The sequence below is a fragment of the Melospiza georgiana genome, chromosome 1, assembly GCF_028018845.1.
Source record: "Melospiza georgiana isolate bMelGeo1 chromosome 1, bMelGeo1.pri, whole genome shotgun sequence".
NCBI classification, from domain to species: domain Eukaryota; kingdom Metazoa; phylum Chordata; class Aves; order Passeriformes; family Passerellidae; genus Melospiza; species Melospiza georgiana.
Window position 1 is genome coordinate 72,618,599 of NC_080430.1, and position 21,550 is coordinate 72,640,148.

The 21,550-nt window shown below is 39.4% G+C and overlaps 1 protein-coding gene across 3 annotated transcripts; it reads left to right on the forward strand.

Annotated features, from left to right (window-relative positions):
* The first annotated feature begins 133 nt into the window (after positions 1–133).
* VPS4B (vacuolar protein sorting 4 homolog B) lies at positions 134–18,008 on the forward strand. 3 transcript variants are annotated; one of them, XM_058028584.1, is made up of 11 exons: positions 134–245; positions 2,972–3,083; positions 4,460–4,610; positions 5,877–5,944; positions 7,556–7,675; positions 7,898–8,054; positions 9,273–9,421; positions 9,597–9,678; positions 11,658–11,877; positions 14,528–14,665; positions 16,454–18,008. In XM_058028584.1, exons 1-11 carry the CDS (start codon positions 219–221, stop codon positions 16,553–16,555), a joined length of 1,326 nt encoding a protein of 441 aa, XP_057884567.1. In that variant the 5' UTR covers positions 134–218; the 3' UTR covers positions 16,556–18,008. The 3 variants fall into 3 exon arrangements, with proteins under 3 accessions (XP_057884567.1, XP_057884557.1, XP_057884572.1); XM_058028589.1 differs by lacking the exon at positions 134–245 and adding an exon at positions 3,313–3,409 and having other exon boundaries at positions 3,000–3,083; XM_058028574.1 differs by lacking the exon at positions 134–245 and having other exon boundaries at positions 1,777–3,083.
* The last annotated feature ends 3,542 nt before the right edge of the window (positions 18,009–21,550 follow it).

Genomic DNA, 21,550 nt, shown 5'->3' on the forward strand with positions numbered 1-21,550 from the left:
CGGCCCGGGGCGCACCCGCGGCCGGGGCGGGCCGGGCGCTCGGGGCGTGCCCGGAAGCGGAGGCGGAAGCGGCGCTCGGCGCTCGGCGCGGAAGCGGCAGCGGAGGCCGCGGTTCGGGTTCCGCGGGCGGCGGGGCAGGGGCGCTGCGCCACCGGCGGCCGGGCCCGCTCCCCGCGTCACTCTCCTGCCGCTGCCTCCCCTCCCCTCGGCGCTTCGCCATGGCGGCCAACACCGGCAACCTGCAGGTACAGCCACGCCGGCCCTACCCTGCCCTGCCCGGCGCGGGGCGGACCCGGCAAGCGGCGGCGGGCGGGGGGCGGCGCCAGGAAGGAGCGGGGCCGGCAGCGTCCCGGGCCGGGGGTGTCCTGGGCCGGGGCTGCGGGCAGAGCGGGGGCACAGCGAGCGCGAACGCCCCTGCTCAGCGGGCCGGGGGCACCGCAGCGAGGGGAACTCGGCTTGGGCCCGGGGTGTCAGAGCCCGCGGGTCAGCCCTCATCGCCCCGGGCCTGAGACCCTGCGGAGGCGCCCGGGAAGGGGGGCCCGGGGGCACCAACCCTGCGGGACGCGGGCGGCGGGGCCTAGCGCCCGGCCGGGAAGCGCTGCTGCCGCTTCTGCTCCGGACGCGTGGTTTGGCTTGTGTTGCCGCAAGGCTCCTGCTGGCTGTGGGAAGCCTTTGCCTGCTCTGCTGTTCCGCTTGTGTTAACCCTTGGCTCCGGCGGTGTCATCGGTGCTGCGGCTGGCCGGCAAAACAAACCCCGAAGTGAAATAAGTGCGGTCCAAACAGCCCTTCTTTCTCTTTCTCTCCGGCTGGTTGAACCGTGATCATTTTTGTATGCAGTGTTTACACTGGCAGTGTGTTGTTTGCATTGACAAAGCTAGAGGAGACGTTATAGGGTTTATAATAACCAGGAGAAGAATGACACCTCTTTAAGATGACATTCTTTGCTTGGGTGATGTTCATCAAACTATAAACCCATGGCCTGATAAAGCAGTTTGTGCCTCAGAGCTGGCCATCTATGCCCTAGTTCATACAAGTTTCTAATAATGTTTTCTGCTTGGTAACAGTGGTGTTCTTCACAGTAACAGGCTAAGATGCAGCTGATGTAATGAAGTGTTAGAGCTGAGAATCTAATAGCCAGGTAATAGTCTTCGGCTGTTTACAAAAAGAGAGTATAGCAAAACCAGGCAATACGTGATGCAGACTTTTGCCCATTTCAGAAGAGCAGGTCTGTGACATGCCCTTTTTTCTCACAGTTCTGTTTTAGCAGGTGATCTTTGCTATTTATTCTTTGGAATTAATGTCACGTGTATCACTGTCTTTGTTGTACTGGGTGCAGGGGGTTGCCCTGGATATTGGGCAATAATACAGTTACTATGTCATGTGATAATTAAAGTCACTGACGGGACTTCAGAACTTTGATATGAAAATAACTGTTTGTGGGGTTAACTTTTGCTCTGTTGCTAGATTTGAATGGTGCACAGAGGTGCATAAGGGAGTCACCATAAAATGGGCAGCAGGAGGCAGCTGTCCATTCATACCTGGGAAACTGCTCCTGAGCTCCCAACCTCTCCAAAAAGGAAAGACTTTGGTTCTGTTCCAAAGAAACAGATGCTCACAGTGCTCCAGCACTTGCCACAACAGAGCCACGGTCTGTTTGATTGCTTCATTGTTTTTACATACCTTTGATTTCAGATAGATCTGTTGAGATGATCTTTGCTTCCAAGACAGCAACACAAAGCAGTAGAATGCTATATTTTGCAGTTTCTTTCATGGCTGTTGTTTACTAGCTTTTTTCTGCCTGAAACACATCAGAGTGTAGGTAGTGGCAAGAGTATCTGTACTGGAGTGTCTAATGGAAACTCCTTGCTGCAGTTCAAACTCTCAGCCTTGCTCCCTGACATTACATAATCATCCTGAGCATACTCACAATGCTTAGGAAAGGGAACCACATGGGAAAAAATAGGTGAGGGACTATAGAATATTTAGGTGGTGTTGATTAATTCTGGCTGAGTGCTTATTTTTAACATTCAACTTACCAGTGGTCAAAATGACAGTTTTAATTGTCTGGAAGTGGTATGGGCATTCCAAGAAGGAAAGTGTAATGAAAAGTAATAAGCACTAACAAGCAAGCAATGGAATAGAGGTGGTACAATAAATCCATAGAGCAGTGTGTGCAATACAGTGGCTTAGATCTCAGTCAGATTTATTTGAAACTAGCTGAACAAATAAAGTAAAAATCCATTCTTAACTTCTCATAGAACTCTTTGGTCCTTAAGATTTGGGTATGTTCTCTATCTGTTTGGGTTTGGTTTTTTTCTCCTCTTCCACTGGATGGATAATTGAAATTTCTCACTAGGATATTGAGAATCTAAATCCTCCTAGAGAAGCTAAGCAACTGGTCTTTGAAGATGTCTTCCAGCATAATGTTTGAAGAGTGATAGTGCTAGTTTCAGTGATTGTAATCAAGTACTTCCTATATTGACTTTGCTGTTTACAGGGTTTACTGATGTCATTGGTCATAGAATCTTAGAATTGTTTAGGCTGGAAAAGTTTGAGTCCAGCCATTAACCCAGCACGGTCAAGTGCACCCCTAAAGCACACCTTAAACAGCATAACTGTATCATAGTTCAAAGTTTATATGTCTGTGATAAAAAAAAACCCAAGCCTTATAATGGATTTCCAAATCTTTCCATAAGAAATGTAAGAGATTGGTAGGGCCGACTACATAGACAAAATAGTAGTCCCAGCTTAGTACACAGAAACTTGTCCTTCTCACTTGCACTTTTCTGTGTGCTAGTAAATTTCAGCAGTTTGTAAATCCTGCTGTTCATGGAAGGATGGAAGTACAACTTTGAGGAGACAAATGTGAAGGAGCTGAAAAACTGTCCCTCAAAGAACAGTAAGAGCTTAAATGGTCTCTGATCACGGAAAATGCTCTTGTACAGCAGTTAATTATTTGTTTGTGTTACAGAAAGCAATAGACCTTGCTAGCAAGGCAGCACAAGAAGATAAAGCAGGAAACTATGAGGAAGCCTTCCGCTTGTACCAACACGCCGTGCAGTATTTTCTCCATGTTGTTAAATGTAAGTGTGATGTGTTGGATGATTCAGTAGAGTTTAGTCGTCAGATTGCACAAGAGCAATCTCTTATGTTGACATCAGTATTTAAATTTTTGCTCTCATCAACAGTTGATACTTGCTAGTTGTAGTTTGACTGAGGTCAGATATTTTGCAGCTTTTACCTTTATTGTGTTGTGTGCTTGCTCCATTCTTGTAAGAAATTAGATTATTTTTTACTTGTGTTTTGTTTTAGGTTTTTTTAAGACAGGAGGCAGGTGTTTGCTGTCTCTCCTCTGGACTTTTGTAGCAGTGTTTCAAGCTGGCCACTGCACGAGGAAATATGACAATAAGTACAGGGATCCCTGTATTTCTGTTGTGCTGAAAACCATGTTACACATGAAGTCTGCTGTATCTGCAGAGTGCTTTTTGCACCTTTAATTCATGCTGCTTGCCCTTCTAAAGCCTCTCTGCTGACATTTTTTGCTCCTTAATGTCATAGTCTTGCTGTTTATCTTGGCCGAGAAAATGTATGAGATGGACTTGTATGTAACAATTTTTCTTTAGTTTCCATGTTCTCATTACTTTATGCCTTTTCACACTTCTGTGTTCCTTTTGTGCCACATTCAGTGTTTGTATGCAAGGAATTGACTTTCTTAATGTGGGTACAGCCCTAATCTAAGTGGGCTAAGGTTGCTTGCCTGACAAAAGCACACTTACAAATCTTCATGATTTGAAAAAAATAGTTTTCTTTATAGTCCTTTATTATTAGGATAATCTATGTTTATAACTTCCTGTCCATTTAAATATTACAGACTTTCTCAGGATATCACTTTCTATGCTTTTAACAATATTGATGGACTTTTGGAAACTTAGCTCAAAAACCCGACATGTTAAATTTTGATCGTTGGTTTGAAATGCTGTAATAGTGATTATGAGAACAGTGTGGCTGTTGAAACACACTTAGTTCTTTCAGATGTTTTATGTAATGTTTCTTTATCTTTTAAAATTAGCAGGCTATAGAAGAATCAAGTATGGTTCTAAATAAAAATTGCCTAGCACAAGCAGCTTCTTGATTAGCTATTTTAGAAAAGCAGTTATTAAGGCAATGTCTAGCAGCTTGAAAGGCTGACAGAAAAGCTTCCAGTGCTAATGTCCTTAATCCTTTAGAGTCAAATTTTAAGCCAAGGCAATGTTCAGGTGAATATCTGATATGACATCCTTCTGCTCAGTTCTTTCCAAGGTATAGTGGAAAAATAAGTAGTTGAGATGTTTGGTTATGTCATGAGCCCTGAGGGAGGTACATTCATAAGAGATAAAGAAGACAGATCTTTAGTCTTGTTTTTTGATTGATGCACATGTGTTTGCTGTTAACAAAGAATTGTTTATCTTCAAACTCTCAGATGAAGCACAGGGTGATAAAGCAAAACAAAGCATTAGAGCAAAATGTACTGAATACTTGGATCGAGCAGAAAAGCTGAAAGAATATCTGAAAAAGAGAGGAAAAACTGCACCAAAACCAGTTAAAGAGTCTGGTCCTGCTGAAGGAAAAGGGTATGTTTTTGGAGAAGGTAAAGCAAAATACTTCCTGAACTCAACTTATTCTAAACTTCTACTCTTCAAAGATCATTTTAACTTGTTTCTGAAATGCTTCAGATGACTACTAATGCTGAAGTACAGTGGGCTAATAAAAATAACTTGAGTTACAATCACAAGCATTTCTGTGCTTGTTTACTAAAATATGAACATTTGCATAGGAAATTCACTGAAGAATAAAATCTCCTTCAGACTAACAGCTGAATGCAATGATTATTTGATTTAATGGCAGGGAGCTTGATGACCTTTTAAGGCTTTTTGCATTTAAATACTTAGTAACTAGAAAATAATTTCAGACTGGTGATTACTGGGGTTACTGAGTTTGATCTGTCTCATACTTGAGAAGAGATGAAAAGCCCTGTGTAGGGTAAAGTTCTGTAAGGTGGACTGAATCCTTCCAATGTGTTGCTGCTGCCTGGTCTCTCCACTGCTTCCCTTCTCTTAGATTTGTTTCTCACTTTGCATATCAGAGAGTTGAACAAGCAGAGCCTCCCAAACAAGCCCAGCCTCTTTTGCCTTTGCTACTCCCTTTATGGGGGTAGGAGAGAGGAAGAATTCAGGATTATACCTTCTGGTGGGACTGCCCTTTCTAGGAGTCCTGAACAGCTAAAGTTGCTCAGTTGTCTCTTACAACTTCACCTGATTTTCAGTCTTTTTAAATGTCTGCTCATTTCATCAGCCTTATTTTTTGAGGTGTACCATCTTTGGCTTAATTTATATTAGAAGGAAATGGTAATACTGCAAAGGCTACATGTATTTTCATGACCTCCACTCCAATTGTTCCCTCTCTAGTCTCTTTTCCTTTAATTTCCAGTCTCCTTTGCTCTGATGAGAGTTTCATAGTACTAGATGGAATTGGCCAGGTCCTGTTGCATGTCCAGATAGAGGAGAAGTGCCAATGTCTACAAACAAACCATTCCAGCACCTCTGTGTTGCTATATATAAGGGATTTGTTTCTAAAAGCTGGCTCAGAACGCACAGAAGTGTCTTAGGAGGGCTCAGACCCATAAGAGGAAGTTGAAATGGCAAAGGAGGGTGAATGGGAAAGAAATTAGAGAAAAGTCTCCTGCTTTTTTACAGTCATGTAAACCTCTAGAGGTCTGAAAGCATCTCCATGTTTCTTTAGTTCCTCAGCCTGATGGGTTTTCTGCTTTTTGCATTCTGATTTTTATCCTAAGACAGAAGTCTCTCTTACTGTATTTCAACATTTTGTTTCCAAATCAGGAATGACAGTGATGGGGAAGGGGAATCAGAGGACCCAGAAAAAAAGAAGCTACAGAATCAACTTCAAGGTAATTTGGAGCATCCTTTTCTTTAAATAGGGATTACTTCAGTTAAGCAAGTTCCTGTATTTTTGCCATCTAAATTGTATGGATTAACTTAATGTCTGTTAATAGCTCAGCTAGTACGTAATCTTGATGTGCAAAAGCACAGTCTTTATGGAAGTAAAAGGATTTGTGTGCCATGAACTTATACAGTGACTACATTGAAATGTATCTCCTGCACCCTGTACTTCATGTTAAAATTGTATCACCTATCAAGATAGGAAGTTGCAAAATCCCGACTAGCTGGTGGCTAAACTGATTTAGTGGTTTTTTTACTCTGAAGTGCACTAGCCTGTTGCCTAGAGGCTAAGGAAATGATGATACAAATACATAGTGTAAGCAGAACTGTTTTCACAAAAAGACTGGAATTCATGTTTAGGAGTAAGAAACATGGATTCTTGCCCATTTATAATAATATGCAGTGATGATGCTGTCCCAGTTCAGTAGCATAGTTTGCGTTTTTGAGCTCAAAAACAGAACATAGTCAGTGAAGCAATGTATAGCAGCTACCAGCACTTTGGTGTGCAGTAAAAAAGAGGCTTTTTGATATTTATTTCCCTTTAATAATGAAGAACTGTTCAGAACTTCCCTACCAGAAGGTGCTTATGGATCTGAAGAAACCTCATTGTTTTCTTGTTTTTGACTGTAACAAAGATGAAATGCCTTTACTAGATCTTTTGCCTGTGTAATTTCAGGAGCTGTTGTATCACCATTGGAAACTGTGCTGTGCTTTTTCTACTTCTCTGCACATTATTTAATCCTATGCACAGTTATAAGAGACAGTTTCTTGTTTTTTTAAAAGTGACAGAAAATTGATGAGCATTGAACTCCTATCCTGTCTCTCACTATACAGACTTCGTTTCTTCCCACATGAATCTGACTTCAGATAGTAGAAGTAGTGGCTACGATTACAAGATCTAATATTATAGGTTAATAACCTATTACTACCTGAGTTCCAAGTTTGCCCTTCTAGAAGTAGTTGAGACAAAATTTTTAGCATGCCAGACTAACCAGTCTGAAGAGAAAGCTGAATTACAGCTCAGTTAGATGAACTCACTGACTGAGGAAGATGAGACTTGGTGCAAAACTTTAAATGTGCCTTGACTAAGAAAATACTTCTACAGCTAAGCAGGATCCATATAACCTTTCTGATGCTTTTAGCCCTAGCTCTCAAACCTCTTTTCCATTAGATGATCCATTTGTTTGCTGCATGTCTGGAGATAGCAGCAAGTTACTTCATCTGCTGGAGAATCTTAAAAAATCCTGAGCTAGTGCAGCCACATTGTTTAAAATGGATTTTCAAAGTTTTTAGGGAGTGCAGTGGTGATTCAGTTATGAGTTGGTGCCAGGACTTCTACTAACTCACAAATGTTCTGGTTATCCATGGTTTATTTTGATAAAAAAGTGTGTCAAATTTCTGTAAAAATAACATTCATTTGAGTAATGTAATTCTGTCATATTAGAAATGCCTTGTTTTTATTCATATAGACATGGGCATAGATTTCTTTTTTCACCAATTGGAATTTATTGTAATTGTGAAAAGATACATATGTCTCTAACTTAGACTGTCTTTTACAGGAGCAATTGTTATGGAGCGACCAAATGTCAAATGGAGTGATGTTGCTGGCCTCGAAGGTGCCAAAGAGGCACTTAAAGAAGCAGTCATCCTTCCCATTAAATTTCCACACCTGTTTACAGGTCAGGATTACAGCATTTGTTTACTATTGGCCAGTCAGGCCTCGCACTAGGGCCTGTGAAGTGTGTTGTGCCAATGTATCATAGACCCAAGCTGATCTCTAACAAAGAGATTTTGATCCATCTGACAGAAGTTTCATGGGTAGATGCAGAAAACCTCTGAGCAGCCTAGAGGAGGATAATCAGAAAGTAGCATTTTGAAAACTGCTGGTTTCTCTCTTGCAGGCAAGAGAACGCCCTGGAGAGGGATTCTTCTATTTGGACCACCAGGAACAGGAAAGTCTTACTTAGCAAAAGCTGTAGCAACAGAAGCAAACAACTCTACCTTCTTCTCAGTATCTTCATCTGACCTTGTCTCAAAATGGTTAGGTGAAAGTGAAAAGTAAGTTGGAGTTTCCAGAGGTCCAGGAAAATGTTGTTGAGAGGAAATTATTATAGAGATACGGTGCCGTAGAGAATTTAAGAAAATGGTGTTGTCTTTTTAAAAACCACCTATAGGTGTTTCTATGCTTCGTGCTGCAGTGCCATGTAAAGATACCATTACATGCTGCATTTTGAGAAACTCTTTTCAGTGCTCAGAAAAATTTTGGGAGCACCACAGAGCTCATGCTAACTCTTCATTTGTTACTGTGTGATGTATGAAGAAGACCAGGAAGGCAAAGGACCATGAGTAACATGGCTGCAGTCTAGAAGTCCAGGAATTTGTCTGTATAGTCTTCCAAAAGAGATTTCTTGAATTAATAAAAAGCTCTGGGTTTACAGGGAAAGGATTTTCATATAATGATAAGCATACTTGTCATAGCCATGATTTAATGGTTTGAGGTGTGGGGCAACTGAGCAACACTGTTTAAAGCTGATAGAATGAGAAAGAAAGGCCATTAGATAAAGTGTTTGAAGTGAGTTATTTTTTTCCTCAGAAAGCTGGAAACCTTAAGCTGCTTTTCTTCTGTTGCAGAAGGAATACAGAACTGGAGACTAGCTTGGCATTAGATATTATGCTTGACTTCATTTGAGACTATTGCCTGAGATTTAGTGCTGTATTATGAAGAATTTCCCAGCATGTTCCTATTTATTTTTCTTTTTCAAACTAGTAAAGTGTGTTCATGAGAGATGGCTAGGAATATATGGGGTTTGTTATAGGTTGTTTTGTTTATTTGATTTGAAACCAATATTGCATGTCATACAAAAATGATTTAGTAAGTAAAGTTGTAGAAAGTAAAGATACATGTTATTTCTTACAAAATCTCTAGTTATTTTCAGTTAGAAATGTTTAGAGAAAGCTTTTTTCTTTTGAATCTTTCTAAATTGGTGCTTTTGTATAGTCCAGGCTGTCATGTAGAAGTGTAAACTGAAAAAGGGCTTTATTTTGCAAAATCATGCCTGGAGCACTCTAATTTATTTTCTTTTTGTTATGCTAGGCTCTCTCATTCAGTGTAATTCTGAGTCATGGAGCTGGAAGAATGTTGTTTCTTTGAGTAGCTGTGTGTTAATGCTTTTTTCCCCTTGCTTTCCCTAAAGGAAATGACTATATCATGTTCTGAAGTTATGTGTTTCTGCTGTTGTAATTATTAATATAGCTGAAGCTGTTTCCTTCTTTAAGATTAGTGAAAAACTTGTTCCAGCTTGCCAGAGAAAACAAACCTTCTATCATCTTCATTGATGAGATAGATTCCCTCTGTGGGTCAAGAAGTGAAAATGAAAGCGAGGCTGCTAGACGGATAAAAACAGAATTTCTAGTCCAGATGCAAGGTAAGTTTATTTGGTCTTCAAAATCAGACAGAGAGATTAAGACATGTATTTTTAAGTGTAACTTTCATTAGAATACTAAAAATGTCTGCAGTTCCACCCCATTAAATTTTGATGGCTTTTTAAAGCAATCTCTGTTTATCATCTAAACTGTGAAATTATTTCTGCCTTGATACAGGGGTTGGTGTTGACAATGAAGGAATCTTGGTGTTAGGAGCAACAAACATACCCTGGGTTTTGGATTCTGCTATCAGGAGAAGGTATGATGGCACTTTTTTCATGGTGTGCGATTCACAACTGGTGTGAGCTTTTAGCCAGAGAGTGCTTAAGGTGTTCATGCAGCTCATGTTTGCAGACATGGTTAATGTTCTGCAACTCAATTCCATGAAGTAGACTTAGCTACACTGATAGTCACTTGCCCCTTTAGAGAAAGGTAGGTTGATCAGTCCTGTAGTTTATCTGATTTCTTGGTTAGATGATTATGCTTGAAGAAACAGGAGTTTCTTGCTTGCTTTTTGGTTTTCTGGGGGGCTTAGGGGACAAGGTAGAAAGTACACATCTCAGAAGGGCAAGAGAGGGTGGGACTTTCCTTTTCAGCTATTAACAAACTGGTGAATAGCTTGCGTTTTTTATGCAAGTGTAACCTTATGGAGAAATGCCGTATTTTTCTACTAGTCAGGCATAACTTGTGATTTGTAACTGCTGTTTGGCAGATAAAGGACTTTTGCAGATACAGGACTGCCTGTACCTGATTATTTGGATCTCTCTCTGAGCTGCAGAGCAAGCAGAGGACAGATACAATTATGTGACAAATAGGATTATGGTGTGATGAGGACACAGCTTGGATAATGGCCATTTTTCTTGACTAAAGAATCACTGATCTTTTTTTTTAGTGACTGACACACACTTTTATTTATATACCGAATTCAAGCTGGCCATACTTCAGTTTGATTTGGGGTTGGACCAGGTCACCTCCAGATGTCACTTCTCATCTGCATGACTCTAGTGTTGTATGAGCCAGATTTAAAAATGAAGGTATTGTTGAGAATTTCAAGTCATTCTTGAAATTCCAGCTTTGGTTGGGATCCACAGTAAAAGACATACATGGACCTGATAGAGTGTGTTCAGAAGGGGCCATGAAAATGATCTGGACACCTTTTTCTGAAGGCAGGTTACAAGAGTGGGGCTGTTCAGCCTGGAGAAGAGAAGGATACAGAGACCTTATTGTGACCTTTCAGTATATAAAGGGAACTTAGTAGAAGGGTGGAGAGATGTTTCTTGGTTTTTTTCCCAGGCGTGTAATGTCAGGACAAGGGGTAGTTGTTCAAACTGAACGAGGATGGGCTTAGATTGGGCATAAGGAGGAAGTTTTTTATGATGACGGTGGTGAGACACTGGCATGTGTTGCCCAAGAGAAGCTCTGGATCATGGGAAGTGTTCAAGGCCAGGTGGGATGGGGTTTTGAGTAAGCTGGTTTAGGGGAAGGTCTCCCTGCCTGTGGCAGGGGGGTTGAAACTAGACAATCTTCAAGGTCTCCCTCAACCCAAACCATTTTCTCATTCTCAGCAACATGAAAGAGAAATTCCGTAGCTCTAGCCCACAAGACTTAAAGGAACTTGTACAACAATGGCTATAATAAAATTAATTTTTCATGGATTTGAGCCACTTTGTCATGTATATCAGGTTATTGTGTTCAGCAGGATTTGGAGTTGCTCTTTGTTGGTAAGAGGTAATCTCCACTCTGAGAACAGATGCTGCTTCAAAGAAGGAAATGCTGTTACCAATATTTTCTTGAGAATTACTTCAGATTTACTTCCATCTACGGTGTTTTCTTAATTTAGTTGGAGACTGTAGAAAGTTGTTGCATAAACTTATCAGGCAGTTCTTTCTTTGAGTGTGAAATCTGTTCAAATAGACTTTAACACTTAAAACTGAGGGGAAGAAGTCTTTTTCTTTTAGCACTCAAACTCTGCTAGAAAAATGTCGGTCTGGAGAGAAGGATTTTGTAATGGAAAGGAAGCAGTTTTTATATTCTGGATATTAGCTTATGCTAACTAAAGTACTATTTATGAGAACAGGTTGCTGAATATTTGCATCAGATTTTTTTTTAAAGGTCTGTTGTACTGAAACTGCTTTTTAATATTGCTAGAAGCAAGCTCATTTGCATGAGCTCTTTCCATTGTGCACCTGCATGAGTTGGCATCTTGGGAACGCTTTGGTTTTGTCTTTTTTACACCAGGTTTGAGAAGCGTATTTATATTCCTTTACCTGAAGACCACGCCAGGGCTGCAATGTTCAAACTTCACCTTGGGTCAACTCCAAATGACCTAAAAGACTCAGATTATCGAGAGCTTGGGAAGAGAACTGATGGCTATTCTGGTGCAGATATAAGCATCATTGTCCGTGATGCACTGATGCAGCCTGTTAGAAAAGTGCAATCAGCGACTCACTTTAAAAAAGTAAGTAGGAATCAACATTTTTCAAGTTATTTCATCTATGAGAGCAGTCTTAGTTTGAAAATTCCTTACAAATAAACTGAATTTGGTTTTAGGTAATACTGCATGGTTATGAATGTCTCTTTTATTGACTGGGGAGAAGAACTGTGCTTCCTTTCCATGTACCCTCCTAGTCCTGCCATAAGTCTGGTGGAGCTCATTTCTGAATATTCATGCTCTGACTCTTAATGTCTCTAGAGAGTGTTAAAAGCATTCAGTTTGCCATTTAAATGGCAATGTTACAGAAGTGCTTTTTTTCTATTTCAAGTTAAGTGGTTCTTAACATGCTGGGAAAAAAAAAAAGTATCCCTCATCCATTTGAGAACAGATGGATTGTACTTAAGCACATTCTGTTTACTTGGCGTATTTTTCAAACTGAAAAATTAAGGTTTTTGTAGAGTTCTGGTAGAAACATTGAATCAATTACAGTAGTAAAGATGCAACACAACTGAGCAAGGTCTGTGTTTCATTTACACTGCTGTAATGTGAAAACCAGTTTACTTTTACATAGGTACACACCAAAGAGCCTATTCAAACTATATTGTTTGGCTTATCTTCCAGTTACCTCTATATACTATGTATTGACTTAAGTAACATTTCTTCACAATATTTGAATCTCAGAAACTTCATCTGTACAAGAACCAATTGGCATTCTTTACCACCAGTCTAAATCCATTACATCTGGGAATGTCTTTCCCCTGGGGAATTTGCACAGATGGGCCTTGTTCAGTCAAATTTATTGCTCCCTGAGAACTATTAAACTCTTAAATGGAGAAAAAGGAGTGATAGTATGAATGGTTATAAACAGAGGTTAAAATATATACAATGTATATCAGTTGAATAAAATTTTATTTTGCTGTATACCATATTTTAAAGTAGACCCAGACTAAAGGTACTTTTTGTTAATATTTTTAGTGCAAAGTTTGATTTTGACAGAAATTCATGGTTGTTGGGTGAAGGTGGGTCAGGATATTCTGCAGAGGTGCTAATTGCTGTAAAAGGAAGCTTTAATTCGTTGCTTCTTCAAAGAGCAGGTGTGGTAGGAAAAACTCGAGATCCTAAGGTGTCAAGTACCATGTATGTTGTGTTGGCAGCAGTTCTTTGTCATCTCAGTTACAATTACAGTTTTTTTACCAGTAACTCAACCTGACTTAAAAGGGTTAAGGCCTCTGAACGGAACAGCTACACTCACTTTGAAGATAGGCTCCTTTTTTTCCATGTGGTTTTATCCAATGAACTCATTCAGCTTAAGATTCAAAGTGAAAGACACACTTAAATCCAGTATGGTCCAGAATATGAGAGGGCACGAAATTTGACTTCTGCTGACAACTCACAGTAACAATGTGATGTAAGCGGTATTTGTTGATAAATAAACAGTGACTTTGATATATCAAGGATTTTCTAGATGCTTCCTTCCCTTAAGCAGTCATGTCTGAAGTATTTATCTGTTGTTAACTTTACATGACAATGGCATTTCTGGCTAAAGGGCTGTAAGCTTTTAGTGTTTAGTTCAAATTTGGAACAATCTGAGGCATGTTTGAGCTTGCCATGGAGCAATGAAATAACCTCAGTTGTCACAGTTTGTGGAACGACTTCAAAAGCGCTTCTTGCATCTTAACTATTTTTGTTTAAGAAAATAAAAAAAAGGAAGGAAAAACCCCACAACTGCAACACTTTGAACACTCTGACATGAGCCAAGTTGATTCCACTTATATTGTTAATGCTTTAATTGGATGTGATTTTGTGTTTTTCTGAGCAAAATCTTAGCGTTATTTGTGTTGTAACAGACAGAGCTTTCCTCAGTTGTCAGTGATTAACTGTAAACCTTTCCTTGGCATGTGTGATAATGCAGGTTTGCCAGAGTGCATTTTGAATATTACAATCTGCTGCCCTGCTTCTTGCTCTAAATTCAGCTTGGAGCAGCAGATGCAGTTCTGTCCATAGTCAGTTAGCGTGTTTTCCTTGAACCTCTGTGTATGCTCCGAGTTCCCGTGGCTGTGTGGTGCTGCAGGTAACAGCCAGGGAAGGCAAAATCCTTGGTACCGGACAGTGTGCTGCACAAAGGGAACAGATGCACGGCGCAGCTTTTCTGTGCTCTGTCCGTCTGTCCGTCCGGGGGCGGGCGGGAAGGCAGCTGCTTTGTTCTCCCGCTAGGTGGCGCTGTTTCCTACGCAGCGCTGCCCAGGTGGTGCCGGGGAAAGGTGCTGGGAGCTTGGGAAGGCGGGATGTCAGAGGGAAGAGCACTGGGAAGCTTTTAGAGAGCTGTTAACCAGCGATGAATGAGCTCCTCAAGTGACCAGGGAGCAGGAAGGGTGGTCTTCACCAAGCAGATTTCCTGGCACGTCAGTTTTCCGCAGAAATCCTCAGACTTAAGAGGATGTGGCTTCTGGGATTTGACCTGATGTGAATTTAAGTATCTGGCTACAGCTGCATGTTTTCAAGGTGAATAATACCAGTACACTTGCACAGTTTCTCTTCCACAGAACATGTGTTCCCAATGGGTAGGGCATCTGCATAAAATCAAGGAATGGTTTTTGCTTGGGATGCTGTTCAGCTTCTGGTTTCTGTCTTCAAAACAGTAACTCCCATAAACTGAGTGTTTTCTTATTTTTAGGTAAAAGGACCATCAGTGTCTAATCCAAATATGATGGTAGATTTATACACCCCTTGCTCTCCAGGTGATCCTGAAGCCTCAGAAATGACATGGATGGAGGTCCCAAGTGATAAATTACTGGAGCCTAGAGTTACCATGGTAGGTATTGCTTGTAGCATTTCTTTCTTATCTTGCAGAACTCTGAAAAGACTTTAAGATAAAGAGTCTTTTTCAGGACAATGGGATGAGACATTTGTTTTCAGAAATGCTGGGCATACCAGATAACATTTTGAATTCTCAACATAAATCACTACAGTATGGCATGCTATAAAAAAGACAGCTGTCTATCCCTGATAAGCATTTCTTATTCTTGTCTGCTGGCATGCAGCTGCCATCCTTTCATCCATAGACAGTATCTGCCTCTTGCACTGTTCTTTCACTTGGCTTTTATTTATTCAAAACCTTTAGGGTTCCTGCACCATGATACACTTTCTTCTCATCATTGTGGCATTAATACTGGGAAATGGAAAATTACATTCACTGTAAATTGGGAAGTGATGTTCTATAGGAAAATATTGCACATGAAATAAATACAAGTATAAAACCAAAATGTAAGAAGATTTTGGATATAAAGGTAGTTTAGGTTTAAATTTATTACAGGTAATAAAGCAGTTTTTTTTGCTGTTTTCTTTGTGCATATGCAAATACTTGCTTTGGCCTAGGGAATAAAATATGTAAGACAGTTTTCAGTTTTAGATCACTACTTTAAAAAAAATAATTGCTGGACACTCATTCTGTATTTTCACCCAAGAGCAGCAGAAGAAAATTTTGTATTTAAGTACAAAGTTTGTGGGAAGCACTTAATAACAAATTTGTGTTGCTGTAGTTTCCTGTGTGCAAACAGTCTTGTAAGGAATGAAAGAAATCAATGCATTTCATGGGGAATCACAGGCAATGCTTTGAAAATAGAACCATCACTGTATTTCAGAAAATAATTTCCTGTGTGAATTTGCATACTGAGGAAGCAGAAGAGGATTTATGCAGGTGCAGGCCTGCCCTAAAATTTCTCTCTGCATGATCTATAATTGGATTTTTAATCAGTCCTTCCTGGAATTAAAGACAGCAGTTCCTTGTGTGCTCCTAATGGTACCTGGGCTCTGATGCACTACAGGCAGATGTTTCAGTGTCCAAAATCCATTCTTGTCCTTAAAATATAAGGCTTTAATTCTTTTTGAGCAGAGTGCCTATGGTCTGATGAGACAAATATCATGTGTGGAAAACCATTATACTAATTTTTTTATTTTACCCATCATTTATAGCAATATGAGGTGTTGGGCATCTACTTTTTTCAGTTGCCCTTGTTTGGGAATTTATTTGTTTTCTTTACCCTTCTTTATTCATAATGTATTTTAACTGCTGCTCAAGACCTATGAAATTTTTTTCTAAACTCCATTTCCTAGCATCTAAATATTTATCTAGGAAATTTACTGAGTTGAAGAGTCAGAAATTACCAGTCAGGAGCAGTAAAACTTTGCTAGAGATGAATCACAAATTGCTGTTCTACATTGCTGGACTGTGAAGAGTACATGGGAACATCTCAGTATTTTCCACTTAATCTGCTGTAATTAATAATGGTTTGAAAATAGCAACTAACCAAAAAAAAAATTCAGCTCTTTCAAAAAAAGAGATGAATAAAACTTGAATGGATGAGTGGCTTAAACCTAAACCTTAGGTTGTGATTTTGTTACTGGAAAACTTATTGACTGTTGTCTGTATTCAAAGGGTTAAAAAGGCTGCCTCTGTGCAGAAGTGTTCAGGCTTACTTAAAGTTTTGTGTTAATGGGAACCTTTTAATGGATTTTTAAATGCATATTTGTCCTGGCAAAAAAATTGCTAGCAGTGGTACTATACTTGTTTCTGAAAACATGTTTGTTTTATTTCTGACAGGCCGATATGCTCAGGTCGCTTGCTAGCACAAAACCAACAGTTAATGAACAGGACTTGGAGAAGTTAAGGAAGTTTACAGAAGACTTTGGTCAGGAAGGCTAAACCAAAGATATGTGTGAAGCATTAGAACCTTTTTTTTTTTTTTTTTTAAGTATTCTTGTGTCTTTATTGATGGCACTTCAAATAAATGCCAATAAAATCACCCCTTTCTTACTTTGCAGAAGGAATAGAAGATACCTTTGCAAAGACCCTTAAGCTTTTGTATTGTATTGTTTTCCTCAGATGTCTATTAAATGTCTTCTATTGAAAAATAATACAAAAATGCAATTTTAGGGTGAGACAGCAAAGTGATGTGGTAATGTCTAATAAATACTAGAAAGCTTTAAATGACTAGTTCCATATTAGGTAGTATATTAGACCTGGATACCAGTGAATTTTAGTTTTTGACCTTACCTCCCAGTAAGGTCAAAAACCTTTTTAAGGAGTGGGAGAGAACATATTTGTCAGGTGTTTTCAGTCAATCAGCATATGTATTAATTGCTCTCATTTCATTTAGGAAAATGGCAACAAAATTTTCTAATCAAGCATACTGCGAGTGTGGGTTTGCTGTTAAAGTAAGAAAGAAAACACTGTGAGGATAAGACTACATGGGCCAGTACTTTGATTAAATATTGGTGGACCTGTTATTTGGTGTTTTTTTTCTGCTATGCTATGTTAAAATTTTGCCTTCAACAGCAGGCTTTTGTTTTTAACTCTTTACTAGCTGGTACACACTGTCACTATGCAATTTAACAAAAGTTTGTTAAATGCAAGTAACTCGGAAGGTGTTTTGCTGGCTCTTCTTGGGGGGTTGTTTGGATTTACTTTATTTGGTTTTTTTGGTTTTTAAAATCTGGATTCTCTTCCTGGTGAAGTTTTGACTGAAGTTAGAAAAAAGCTTTAGAAATGTCCTCTGAGATCCCACGTGTTGAGGCTGGCAAGGTATATGTAGTCTTTGGAGAATGTCTGGGAGGTATTTGGGAAATAGCATACTTCACATGCAAGGAGATTAGAACAGATGTTTTAGCCACAGCCTTTTCAGTGATAAATTAACCCAGAGCCCCACTGGTAACTGTAGCATATAGGTTACATCAATTTAGTGCTTGAACTGGGAGAGAAGGCTGGCAGTTTAGTACAGAAGTAGCACTTCCATTGCTCTTTTTCTGCAGAACTGCAAATGGAGATGTGCCTGAATGTAACTTAAAACACTACAGCATCAGCATTGAGTTTGTGCCTTGTAAGTTTGCACTGGCTGTAGATATGAAACATCATTAGAATATCTAGAATACTCTATCTTCCATTATCATTGTCCAACTCTATCCTGCAAATGTTTTGTTTAACTTGTATTAAAAGAAATTTGCACATTTTAGGTGTGTATGTTTTATGTACATATGCACAAATATGATCATCTTTTGATGGGGTTTGGTTTCTTCTATGTACATATTTTGTCTACTTTATAAATCATAGGATGGGTGACATTTTCTGTACTTTAATGAAGTAAAATGTTGTAGTACAACATCAGCTATGTTGAGTATTATTTCAATGTTATGTTCAAGTTTTTACTGCTTTATTGTCTCCTTAGACTTTTGTTTCTGTGTTTAATAGCCAAACAAAATAGTTAAATATTCTTTGATCTGCAAGGTGCTGAGCTTTTTTTTACTAACATGATGAAGCGTTTTTTCCAAAATCCTTCAGTTACACAGCTTTACCTTTGTGTTACATCAGAATGTGTAAATGTGAATCAGTGGGCTGCAAATCTTTCTGACAGCTTTTGGGGGGATGGCAGGAGTGGGAGTGGGTGAGGGCAGGAATTCCAGCATAGGTACAGCAACTATGGTTAGTAAACTTAATCCTTATTGCAACAGGATCTTGTTTGTAGTTTTCCCTTGTGAACACTTCAGAAGTGAGCCACACACTAGCGTGGCTGTCCTTCAGAGGTTTGAAGCCACTGTCTGAAGTATTTATCTCTTGACCTTTTGAAAAATGAGAGTCCTTACTGCAACCCTGCAATCTTAAAATTCTCAGGAATATTTTGGTTTTTGGTTTATGTTTTCCTTTTTGTGGTAAGCTGATTTGTCTTATGGGCTTCCATATGCTTAACTGTATAATCTCGTATCTTTAATGCAAAAGAAAAGTATACTGTATGTTTTAAATTTACATCTTGCTGCTTGCTCAGATGACATCTGTAACAGAACCTTTACTATTTGATGTTGAAAGTTGTTTTTAGAAATATATTCCAAATAAACTTTGCTGCTTAGAATTGCAGCTACAAGGGCAACTTTTTGGTTTGCTGTCTTTGTGAAATTATGATAAATTAATATATATCTGTCACTGAGATTCTTAGCTAAGTTATCCATAGCTGATGATAGCCTAATGAGGGAGCATGCAAAATCACTTTTTAGTTTGCAGTGTTAATTGAAAATAGTCTAAATCAAAGAATTCATGAAAGACTGTATTTGCTTTGAATAATCAAAACCTCTTTAAATACTGGACAAATTAGTTGTACATTTTTAACGTGGTCTGATCTTTGGCTGGTTAGCTTACAAATTGTTTTCGTACCTTCTGGTGTTACTGCTTACTCTGACTGCAATATGAAAAAATGTGATTTTCCTTCCTGTGTGTAAAATAATTTTTCAGTTAAATCACTTCTGTAGGTGCTTATGTCCTTCACAGATGGTTTCTTCACAGTGACATTAAGTTTTGGATATCCTACCATTTGTGGTCTGTCTCTTGATGTACATACTTACAGGGTTAGAATAGCTCAGTAAATCAACTTATATTTTTTCCTGTATTCCCTGAGTGACGTCAAGTTCCAGAGTAGTTTGATTTACGTGTTGCCTTTTTGTTCTTGTCTAGCATAACAAAAGCATACAAGTCTTTTCAGTCTTCCATAAATCTCTTCAGTTTTTCATTTGGTTTGTCTTTCAAGTCTACTGGTCTTTGAATATACTCATATGCTTTTGTTTTAACTAGTGGAGCAGAACAAGTGTAGCTGAGAGAGATACTCTGGAATTGGCTTTTTTCGTGTTCCTGCCTGTCAGAATTTGCTCTTTTTGTCAACTGAAGCAAAGAGGCTGCTGAATATTCTCTGGTCAGATGTTTTGATCTACTTAAGGGTTTTAATAAGAATATTCCACATTTTTTTGTTGGCCTTCAGAGGATTATCTTGACAGGAAGCTATTTAATAGTTCTGAATATGTTGAAATATGCAGGAACATCTTCATTTTGCTGTTTACTCTTTCCTTCCTCCAGAATGACAAGCTGGTTTCAAGATTGGCTTCCATACATGTTTTTGGTCTTAACCAGATTCACCCTAGTAATCATGGTTGACTTAAAGCCATTCCTGTAACTTACGTAAACTATTGCAAGAACTCAGTGGACTGTTTGTTTCACACTGTGCTGCTATTCCAGCAGATAATTAATTCTTATCAAAACATCGTTTCTTTTATTCTTGAGCAGTCAGCTTTTGTTGTAGCTCATGTGGCATAGCTTCAGTGCTTACCCCTTCAATTTTTCTTTAGGTTTTTATTAACGTACTAATCTAGGGATTTTATTCCACAGATCCCCTGTTGTCATAATTAGCTGCATAAAAACTCTTTTAATTGGTCGTTCATCCTCTGTCCTGGCATTTGTAGTGACAGCCCAGGTATTAGATAAGATTGTCCTGTTTTTATCTTTTGGTCCCTGTGACCTAATTAGAATTCTTCCTCTCCCTCCCTACTTCTACATGCACACACACCCTTCTGATGGGAGCTTTTCTATTAGGCCGCTGGTTTGTGACATTTTCTGTTTACTCGCCTTTGCGGCCTTCCTACCTGAGAGGCTCCAACTTGAATAAACACTCAAGGATACTTCTTTCCTTTGTCATATCCCGAGTTCAGGGACACTGGATTTCCATCCTCCATGCCACCTGTGCATGGTACCTGCCACATGTACAATCTGCCAGTCTTTTGCAGAAATAATTGACATTTTTGGACTCATTCAGCTGAACTTCTCAACCATTACTCATGGAAACACAATAGAATGTCCTATCTGCATCATAGCAGGAGCAAGGTTCCCTTCTAAAAAGGCTTTGGTTGTGTTTTGAGACATCTCCAGGAAATAAGTCACTGACACGTGACACAGGCCTGGTGTTGATAATGCAGCCAGAGTTTTCTTTCCTGCTTGGTGACCTATTATCAGGCACTGTAACATGAATTGGCAGGACTTGCTTTTGCTTGCCCTCGCTCCTCCTCTGCTGCCTCAACTCATTTAAATCCAAGCTATTCAAGGCAGGGACTTTGCTTTCAAACATGCTCAGTGTCACATGCATTCTGTCAACTATAAACAGTAATTTCCTCTGACTCACCCTGTTGTTGGCCTGATGGCCATCCACAGGTAATTTGTTACAAAAATCTCAGCTGGAGTAGTTGCCCTCTGCTACTTCTCCGTCCATGTCTCAGCAGTAGCAAGTTGCTGGGCGAGGGGCTGGGAAAGTGGCTATAAATATCACCAAAGTGGCTATAAATATCACCAAAGTGGCTATAATATCACCATCTCCTTCAGGAAATGCAGCAGCAAGTGGGGACTGTTATTTGCAGCTGTGCCTTAGGCTCTGCCAGAGCCAGGTGAATTGTTTGCCCAGTAGAAAGTTAGGAAAATGTGAAAACCATATGAATGCAAATTATCACTTCTTCCTCTTCTCCTTGAAGGCTAGAGCATGGGCTCTAGCAGGAAGGCTCTGACCTAGCAAGACTTTTGCTTTATGCAAGATTTTAGAAAATCTGGAAATTACTGTTTTCAAATGTCCTATTTAAGTTGCCAGTTGAAACGCTCATGCTCGTGAGTGACTTGAGCATGAGCTCACTTGAAGTATTAATGATGTTTTAATTAATTAATCACAGCTATTAGTTGCTCCATAGGCAACTGAATAGCAAAGAAATTATTACTGTTTTAATCTTTGTATCTGCTCTTGTTTTGCTGTGGACTGGTATGTTTGTGTCCTGCCTTGCCCTATCACTATAATTTTAAAATGTTTTCTTTTTTGTTGTTGTTTTTCTTACCTGCCCAGAAAGCTCA

Coding starts and splice junctions, on each gene's coding strand:
- VPS4B (XM_058028574.1), top strand. CDS start 2,912: ATGGTCTCTGATCACGGAAAATGCTCTTGTACAGCAGTTAATTATTTG. Junction 9,422..9,596: donor ATTTCTAGTCCAGATGCAAG/GTAAGTTTATTT, acceptor GCCTTGATACAG/GGGTTGGTGTTGACAATGAA. Junction 11,878..14,527: donor CAGCGACTCACTTTAAAAAA/GTAAGTAGGAAT, acceptor TCTTATTTTTAG/GTAAAAGGACCATCAGTGTC.